This window comes from Echinops telfairi, unplaced genomic scaffold (assembly GCF_000313985.2).
Source record: "Echinops telfairi isolate 266 unplaced genomic scaffold, ASM31398v2 ScPeMD7_7475;HRSCAF=8513, whole genome shotgun sequence".
Lineage (NCBI taxonomy): Eukaryota > Metazoa > Chordata > Mammalia > Afrosoricida > Tenrecidae > Echinops > Echinops telfairi.
Window position 1 is genome coordinate 28,962,054 of NW_022111379.1, and position 10,373 is coordinate 28,972,426.

The 10,373-nt window shown below is 42.4% G+C and overlaps 1 protein-coding gene across 1 annotated transcript in view; it reads right to left on the reverse strand.

Moving 5' to 3' along the window:
- The window catches only part of OCA2 (OCA2 melanosomal transmembrane protein), a 178,919-nt gene that overhangs the window by 145,029 nt on the left and 23,517 nt on the right, over positions 1–10,373 (reverse strand). Inside the window, exons 2-5 of the mRNA XM_004700033.2 lie at positions 9,096–9,168; positions 6,578–6,738; positions 4,565–4,647; positions 2,784–2,937 (exon numbers count right to left, since the gene is read on the reverse strand). Coding sequence (XP_004700090.1) covers positions 2,784–2,937; positions 4,565–4,647; positions 6,578–6,738; positions 9,096–9,168 — 471 coding nt within the window. The remainder of the gene's footprint in view (positions 1–2,783; positions 2,938–4,564; positions 4,648–6,577; positions 6,739–9,095; positions 9,169–10,373) is intronic.

Genomic DNA, 10,373 nt, shown 5'->3' on the forward strand with positions numbered 1-10,373 from the left:
CCACATTTGCCTATGCACCCATTTTGTCTTCAGCGATCATGTCAGGAAGGTGGGCATCTCAGAGTGCCGGGTGATTAGAATAAAGTATTCTTGAGTTGAAGGAGTACTTGAGTAGAGGCCCAATCAGACAGAGATCATTATAAACTTGATTATTCTGGATCAAACGTGATACTTGGTCAGATGACCTCCCTCTTTACCCAACCTGAATTTGTTCTAGACTCAAGTATTTCTCGATTGTCCATGACAAAAGTTTCTTCCCTGGCTTTTAAAATATTGATGGTGGTCTTTTCTTTCTTACTCATTATTTGTATTTTTCTCTTTATATTATTTTTATTATTTTATCCATGCCATTTTATTTTGTTTTTGTTTTTTATGGTTTCTGTTGGGTTTCCCAGTTTGTGGGGCACAGAAGGAGTAGATGGATAGGAATAATAACTGATGCAATTATTTGAGTGGGGGTGAGTGGGAGATATGGAGGGTGAAGGGATTTGGGGAGCAATGATTGTGGGAGTGGGGAAGGAGTACTACTGATTGTGATTATGTGTATACAACTTATTTTAAGAGCAGTTTAACCAAGAAACTGTATGATATGTGAATACTATATCAAGAAGACCACGCAAAAAAAAGACCAAACTTGACCAATGGTTACCGTAGGTGAAGGAGAAAGAGTTGTTGTGTAGGGGCATTGAGTTTATGTCAATGGTGGTAGAATAATTTGGGAAAGGATGGTTGTAAAACATGAAGAGTATAATCAATGACAGTGAATTGTATAAGTAGAAGTTGTGGAAATGGAGAATGTTCTTTTGTGTGTGGTTTTGCCATGATTAAAAAATATAATAATTACATGAATAACAATTACTATAAGGAAGAAGAAAATGTTCTAGAATTGAATTTGGTGACAATTTTACAACTCTTCTTCATATGATTGAACTTTTGAATTGTATGACATGGATGAAGTGTTAATAAAACTGTAAAAACAAATAAACAAACAGAAAAGAAGAATGTGGCATCAGGATCTGTGATATGCAGATGGCACGCCTTGCTTGCTGAAGGGGAGGAGGGCTCAAAGTGCTTGCTGACGAAAGTCAAGGATTGGCAGCCTTCACTATGGATTACAACGCAATGACAAGAAGATCAAAGTTCTCACAACTAGACCAAAAGGTAACATCATGATAGAGAAAAAGTCGAAGCTGTCAAGGATTTTGTCTTGCTTGGATCCACAATCAATTCTCATGGCAGTAGCAGTCAAGAGATCAAAAGAAGAGTTGCATTAGGTAAATCTGCAGCACACGACCTCTTTAGTGTATTGAAAGGCAAGGATGTTGCTTTGAGGATTAAGGTGCTCCTGACCCAAACCGTGGTATTTTCCATTGCCTCACATGCATGTGAAAGTTGGACATTGCATAAGGAAGACAAGAAGAATTGAGGTATTTGAATTTTTGTGCTGGAGAGAAATGTTGAAAGTCCCATGGACTGCTAAAAGGACCAACAGCTCTGTCTTGGAAGAAGTACAGCCAGAGTGCTCCCTGCTGGCAAGGGTGGAAAGACTTCGTCTTACACACAGTCCTTTGGCCATATTGTCAGAAGAGAGAGATCAGTCCCAGGAGAAGGACATCAAGCTTAGTAAGTGGAGGGGCAGTGAAAACGAAGAAGGCCCTCAGCAAGATGGATTGATGCTATGACTGCAACAATGGACGCTGGCACACAAACAATTGTGAGGATGGAACCAGACCGTGTAGTGTTCGTACTGTGCTGTGTGGGGTCGCTATAAGTCAGAGCCAACTGGATGGCACCTAACAGCAACAACATTGAAATGTATGCTATGTAAATTCCATGTCTGTTAAATTGTTAAAAATAAACAAACTACATCCACAGAAGAATCCAGTCTCTGTGATCCAAGGATTGTAGATAATAATATCCAAGACCAGAGGAGCAAAGAGTATTAGAGCTTAAACTCTGAGTACCCAGTTTGCAGAAGGCTATGGATGACAGTGAAAGCCTAAAAAACACTTGCAGGTTCCCACATCGATTAAGCCTCAGGGAATCCCCTCTGACTGTAGACCAGGGATGAGAATAGCCTTGCTATAATGCAGTCAGAGTTAGGGTAAAATTAAACACCTTATCATTTGCTCTTCCTTTTGACCCATTTTAAATGTGTTGTAGTTTCTATTATCTTATACCTTCTCTTTGATTGATGTTTCTCTGTTTTATTTTTGTTACTGCTGGTGGTTTTTTGTTTGTTTGTTTTTACATGCTTTCCTTTATATGGAATCCAAAATAGGTAAATCTACAGGAAGAGTAAGTGAATTAATAGTTGCCTTGGCAGGAGGGGTCAGGGAGAAATGGGGAGCTAATAATAATGAGTCCATGAAAGGTGAAAATGTTCAAAAATTAATTGTGGTGGTGATTACACAACTCTTTTAACAAGTTTAAACCATTGAATTGTATGATATGTGAATTATGTGTCAATAAATCCATTAAAACGTTTGTTTGTTTTCTTTCCTCTTGTCCCATCGAGGTTTCATTTCCAGTGAAGGACAGAGTGAGGATGGCAATAATGTGCATGCTCAATCTGCTCACGAAAACTTCCTTGGTTCTTGGAAACTCATCTTGCCAAGACACAGAAAACCAACTTCCACACAGTTCAGTATCTTGCTTAGAGTGGGAATGCTCACTGTGAACAATAACATTTTCCATTTGGATTAAGTAGCAGAGACTGAGCTCTACCCAAGTCTAACACACTACAGTGTTCTTACTTGTGGGCAAAGCAGACATAAACACACCTCAAATATAATCAGCAGGTAGACCCCCACCAGGATGGCTGCAGCAATGGCAACTTGTGTCTCCACATCCGCACGGAGGTAGTGATGAGCCATTAAGAGAGGAACTGCCTGATTGTCCAGGAAGGATGCTCGGATAGTGATCCAAATGACCTCTCTGTAGAATGAAAGAAAGAGTTCCCAGCTAGTAATGGAAACAAACCTTTTGTCACCAGTTATTGTCCACTGTTGCCAGTTGAAACAGGTCAGAACTTTATACCTGCTCAGGCCAATGACTGGCCTCACAGATTCCCTGTGACAGATCTAGGTACCCTATCTTTTCCACCCAAGACAGCAGTGTCCACCTCACTGGAAGCACCTAAAAGCTACTAGGAGGCAGGAAAGCTCACATGTGATTCTACCTGTTTACTTCTGCCTCTCTCACCACTTAGCAATTTTACCTACTGACAAAAAGTAATGCCAAATATTTAAACTTCAGTCACTAACTGGGCAATAAAATGCCTGGAAATAATTGAGAGTGCACAGCATACTGAATCAGAGCACTCGTGTAAATGTCCAACCAGTAACCCAGAAAGAGGGAACACAAAGTGGGATCAGATAAAGAAAATGAAAAGAAATCTTAAAAATTCCTGTAATTCTTCTATCTTGCAAGACTGGCTAGACTAGAGGAGGTACACTGGTACAGATAGGAACTGAAAATACAGGGAATCCAGGATGGATGAGCCCTATAGGACCAGTGGTGTGAGTGGCAAAACAGGGAGGGTGGAGGGAGAAGGGGTAGAAAAGAGGGAACCGATTACATGGAACTGTGTGTGACCTCCTCCCTGGGGGACAGACAACCGAAAAGTGGATGAAGGGAGACGTCGGACAGGGCAAGATATGACAAAATACCTATTTATAAACTATCAAGGGCTCATGCGGGAGGGGGGAGCAGGGAGGGAGGGGAAAAATGAGGACCTAATGTCGGGGGTTTAAATGGAGAGAAAATGTTTTGAGAAACGATGTACAAATGCGCTTTACACAATTGATGTGTGTATGGATTGGGATAACAGTTGTATGAGCCCCTAATAAAATGTTAAAAAAGAGAAAAAAATAAAATAAATAAAACCCTTAATCATGAAAAAAAAAAATTCCTGTAATTCTTCCATTGAACAACTTCCCAATATAATTAGAACTTAAATTTAAAATCACATTTGCTTCAAAGTCAGTCCTTCTAAGAATTTATCTTATTTCTTGATACTTGTGGTTAGAATACAGTTATGGATTAAATTGAGTCCCCCAAAGTATGTGTCCCAAATCCTGACTCCAAAACCCATGGTTATAATCCCATTTGGGAATGGGGCCCTTTGTTATGTTAATGTGCCATTAAGGTATGCCTTGGGTAAAATCTCTTCTGAGATATAATGAGAAGCAAACTGAGCAAACAAAAACAGTGTTTCAGTGTCACATGAAGATGACCAAGAAACAATAGATGGAAAGAGACAAGGGCTTTCACCGAGAGCTGGCGCCCTGAATCCAGACTTCTAGCCCAGACTTGGAGAAAATAAGTTAATCTTTGTTAAAGTCATCTACTCACGGCATTTCTACTAGAGAAGTACTACACACCTCAGATAAATGCTACCCTCAGACTCTTCTGCCCTCTCAGTCCATTGAGCATTTTCACACAGCCAGGCCACCTGACCAGGTATTTTTTGTGCCAAATGTGTGTCCTATAGTTCAAAGCACTATGGGTTAGTATGTCCGAGCGCATGGGTTCCCAAGGCCTCACTCATTTGAAAACTCACCTGCTCTGTATCTCAAATGTCCTGCTTATGACAAAATGCTCATTTCTTCTTGGATTTAAAAATACTGTCCAATTATAGGAGATCTATAAAAGAGAAGGTTTAAAATGACAATAAGGCATTTGGGTTGGAACGGTATCGGAGATCTGGGCTATGCTGCTTAGGAACTTCTTTGATAGAGTGAGAAATGAGGAAGAGAAAAGCACAGCGGTTTTATAGTGGTTCCCTCACCCATGGCATTAAGGAGAGCGGCGAGGTCCGCGGGGCTTGAACTAGACATCATTTAGAGGACTGTATCCAAGAAAAGAAATGCACAAGTAAAAAGACAGATTAGTAGACAAAAGTGCAGGCTGTATAAAAGTAAATACTGATTTGTTATGAGAAAATAAATTGGTACAAGTTACTGAAGACTTAGAACAGTGCTCTGAACCTTCTTTAGGAAACTTACAGGAACAACTACTGAAAACCACTTCCTAGTGGCAGGCTGATTGCACCCCCTACCCCTAAAAACCTCTGCACGTCTGCACAAAGCGCACCACAGACTTCGGTGCGCCCACAGAGCAGTCCGGACACTAAACTTCATTTGCTGCTGGCTAATCCAAATCTGCCCGCAGAGGTGGTACACGGAGCAGAGACAGAGTGAGGGGCAGACCAGGAACTTTCCGTGGAGGGATGGGTTACATCACATGGAAATTGAAATGCCCAATACTATCAAGCCGATTCTGACCCTCTACACAGAGAACTGCTCCTTCGAGTTTCTGAGACTGAAAATCTTTACAAGAGCAGAAAGGTCTTGTCGTCTCCCCCAGAGAAGTAAAACTGAGTCCATGCTGACTCACAGCAACCCTGGAAGGCAGGGTAGAACTGCCCCTGTGGGTTTCAAAGACTGTCACGTGTATGGGAGTAGAAAGCCTGTCTTTCTCCTGCCAGAGAAGCTAGTGGATTTGAATTGCCAACATTGTGGTCAACAGTTGAATGCCTAACCCATACCCCACTAGGGCTCTAGAAATTAAAACTAGCACCTCTAAAACTGGTCCAAGCAGCACATTGCACCCCAGAACACACATACTCATGTGTGTTTGGATGGACTATATTTGGAAAATTCCTTCCATAAACAGCTCTGAGCTACATTCGGTTGGGGTTGGGGGGGCGAGGGAAGGCAGCAGGGAGGGAGTCTGCTTTAGAAGTGTCCCTCTTATCATTGTAGCCTGCCAGAGACAGGCTACAAGTACACAAAGGCTAGAGGGCAGGCTCACCCCCACGCCAGGGTTACTTTCATGGGCAAGCAGAGTGCCCTCCTACCTCTTCACAGGTTGCCAGGGTGAACACAGCCAAAAAAGGCGCCACAATTATGGCTGGAGGGCATCACCTGGGCAACCTCTTCAGCCCATGATTGTTCCACACCTTGCCTAGAGCAGGCCTCTACCCTGTGCCTGATCCACGACAGAAGCAACTCTTCCTACCGCAGGGACAACAGTGATTGGACTTCCATTTGCCATTTACGTTCCAGTTCAGCGGGTCACAGAAGTCGTGTTCTGGGGCTTGTTGGCTGTATATATGGGTCCTTCCTTTGCAGCAGGAACAGAAGAAATTCTTTCGACTCTGGGTTGGCTTTCCCTGCCACTACTGCACTTTGTGGGACTTGAGCAGACGGCTTTAGCTCATTGGCACAGAAGCACGAGCCCATGGACCACATGCACACTCCTCCAATCGCCCCAAATCACAACCAAAATGGGGTGTTGTGTGTCAGTGCCACAGGTGAAGTCAGAAGTAATTGCACTTTTACCAACAGCCACAAAAGAGCTTTCAAATGCAGGCTGCTCCTCTGAATTTGTAATTGATTTAAATGAAAAAAAGAACAGAACATTTCAAAGACAAAGCAAAAGATGAGAGAAATGCTTAGCTTTAAACGGTGCTATTGCCTCATAGCTCCCCATTACCTCCAAACGAAATTCAGTTTACAATGAGATCAAATGAATTTTTACAGTTCTTCTTTAAATGACTGAAAAGTGTGACCTGCTGTCGCTGTCTCCGTCTGGTGCCCAGCGCATCTTCCTGGATGACTTGGATTACGATGCGCTCTTCTCTCTCGGAGCCACTCAACCTGTCAGCCATCAGAGCCCCTGCCAGGTCCACCTGAAGCAGTGTGAAGTCCACGGCGTCAGTGAAGTTCACAGCTGCGGTAAGTCAAGGTGAAATAGAGAGAAGCCAAGTCCCCACAGTTGCTTTGACTGCAGTTGCACCCCTCTCACAGGTCCATGAAGAAAAGCATCTGCAGGCCCATCACCCTGGGCCACGCCCATGTCCTTGCCCCCTGACACCTCACTTTCAGCATCCTCTGCCAGCACATCTTGTTGGCGCCTCCCTGCTATTAGAGAGAGAAGCCAGGGGCTAGCCTGACAGATCCTTCTGAGTGCACAGAAGATTCACAAGGTCACTGACCCTTGTAGAATGTACCCTTCAAAAGCAGATTTTTAAAAGTAATAAGAAGATGTAGTGACCATAAAGTTGTACAAATGCCCTTTTGTGATAAACACATCTGTTAACCATAAACTGGCCCAGAATTTACCTTATGCAAAGCAGTTAATTTCTCTTGCTGATAAATCATTCTAAAACTTTATAATTTCCTGAGAATTCGAGGTGCATTTATTATTTATGACCACTAGACAGTATCTGAGAATTTGTACAAATGATTAAGAGGCTAGCCAAGCCCCCCAAACCAACTGACAGCCTGATATCTGCTATCCTAAGGGAGAGGGACATGATAGCAACCAAACTGATCCAATGTTTAATTTTCTATTCCATGCTTCTTCCTTTCTCCTTAAAAACTCACTTAACTGACCTCAGGCATGCCTTCCTAAACAGAGGTAGCACTCTCTAGAGAGAGATTAATGGCTCAATTAAGCTCTATCCATTTTTTAAGCTCTATACATTTTCGTTTTTGAGCTTCAATAACATACATCATAGTGAAGATAATGCGCATATATGCTTCCACTTCCTGTAGCCCATGTAGAATCCCTACCCAGGTTCCTAGGCTCACAGCAAGCAGTAAACAAAATGACTATATACATGGGTGGTATGACCACCAGCCTGTGAGATGATAACTCACAGAAGACTGGAAATAAGAATTTTGAGTTTGACTACAGGGTCACTACCAGGAGCCCTGGTGGTATAGTAATTACACAGTGGCATGCTACCCAAAAGGTCAGTGGTTCAAATACACCAGCCACTCTACAGGAGCAAGAGGAGACTTTCTACTCCTATAAAGAGTTGTAGTCTCAGAAATCCACATGGGCAAGTCTACCCTGTTCTAGAGGGTCACTATGAGTTGGAATTGACTTGAAAGCAGTGAGTTTTGTAGTCGCTACGAGTTGGAATCAATTCAATGGCCCTGGGTTTTAAGCCGCGAACATACTGAGAAGAGAGGAAATCCTTCCAAATGCAATGACAGCGGCTCCACATCAGGTAAGAGGTATTAAGAAAAAAAGGTCCCTCCTCAGGTCTTTCAGCAAGATTGCAAACTAGACAGACATCCTACACAGACCAGATACACCAAAGACCCCAGAGACCCACTGAAACCGACACAGGTGATGATCCTGGAACCATGAGCTTCAGAGAAAGGGACCGCCAAGTGGATCAAATCCTGAGTAGGAGAAGAAGCTAGGCAGAAGCAGCCAGAAAGGAGACAGATGAGTTGTCTGTTCTACAAGTACCACACACCCATCTTGAACTTTTTCAGCAGTGTTCTATTTAGGCAACAGCCAGTCACAGGGGGGGCTAGCAGCAAGGGAGGGAGGCTCTTCCTTGTTCCCTGAGCTCTACTGCTGATCAATTGGCACAAGAGCTACGCACTCCCTGAAGAAAAAGGCCAGGGATAGTCAAGCATGGAGATTAAATTTAAGCAAGCCTCCCCAACTAACATATTGACCTCAGTATTTACTAGTGTATGCAGCATTTTTCAATACAAAACCACAAGGCATATAAAAACACACTAGAAAACAGTTTTAAACTACAAAGCAATTACCACACCTAGACACAAATGATTCCTATGGCATGGTTCTAACAGGAAAGATACACAACATGCAAGGTTAGATAAGTAATACCAGCTGAGAGATGGATACTTTGGACACTACTCAAAAAAACCAGAAACATTTTAAATGCAGTAACAGGAAGGAAGATACCTTGGATAGGCTCATCGGGAGACTCTGTAAGGCTAGGAATGAATGAGTGAAGGTGAACAGGAAGTGCTCAAACTGACCTCAAAAGGAAATGAATGAGAAAGGATAAGCAGAACTTGGTGCCTTGCTAAAAGGAACCACCTTCTCATCTCTTCCGCAGAACAGTTGCTTTGGCCTAGCAGTTTTCCAAGAGTTCCTCTGCCTACAAATGTCCTGAGCAAGCAAAATGTGTGGCTAAGACCAGTGATCGCTGTGCTCCAACCTCGGGTCCAAACTACATTTGTGGAGTTTCTCGATCTCCCCAGTTTTGTGACCCACATCCATGGTGATGACCAGCTCAGTAATATTTTGGATACAGTAGCTTTTCAGTGGGGACAGAGCAAACAATTGCCAAAACTTTCCGTGATCCGGATACATGCTAAATAAAACCTGTAATAAACAGAAACATTCAATTACAAATGGTAAGAAAAGAATAATATTTAAATAATGTTGACAACAGTTAAAAATAGGAATCTTAAAATGCTGTTCATTATGTATCAAAAATTCACCAGCTTATTGTGAATATGCTTTCCTCAACATTAAAAAAAAATCTGATTTATTACACTATTGCCAGATACAAAGGAACTTGATTACTGATATTTTCACTTTTTAAGAAGAAAATGCCCAGTCTTTAAAGTTAAGTTGTCCTCTTGTTGGTTGTGTAAATAGTAGCTAGTCACTTAAGTTTGAATCTGTACAACTCAACAATCCATGTATTTTAGTCTAAAAAGCTCCCACATACATGTATACTTTCCTTTCTCAACAGTGTTTTAAATCCAATGCCATTGGCTAAATTCATGGTACTATCCATACAATTCCAACACCGTAATTCAAATGCATTGATTTTACTCAGTTTTCCTTATTTGATATCCACTTTTCAAGTGCATATGGGTGATTGAAAATACCATGGCTTGGTACGCACTGAATGGGCTACATTGGCCTGGGCTTCTGGGCACATTCTGGGGACCAAGGCCCAGTGCCAAGCTGGGCCATTGAATCCTGGCTCTTCAGGGCACATGGCATGCTCCAGAGGCTGCATCAGTGAGATTCGATCTGGAAAATCCACCGGGTGAACTGGACTACCTCAGACCCACTTGTAACCTGAGGGCTTAGGACTGAGAATGCATGGTGTCTGAGGAATGGGAAGACAGCTGTACCAAGATTGTTGAATGGTTGGTTTGCAGACAATCATGACCTTGCTACATCAACGCCCTAGGTGCTGTATTAAGGTATATAGTTCTGGCAAACCTGAGACTGACATTCTTGGTGAATATCATTGTAAATTTTCCCTGTCAACCAACTCCCATGGTTTGTGTAAATAGTTTCCAGCCATGAGAGGATGAATTCTGTACAAGTGAATAATTCAAGGACTGTGATGTGGAGTTAGCTACTGGGTTAGTCTGGGTACATTAGAGAAACAAATCCACAGAAACTCATATGTATAAGAGAGAGTTTTATATAAAGGAAAGTGCACATCAAGAAAACATCCCAACCCAGTGTTGCCCAAGCCCACAAGTCCAATATTAGCCTGTCTGTCCAACACCAATCCACAAAGTCCTCCTCCATCTCACAAAACACACATAATGATGTCGACT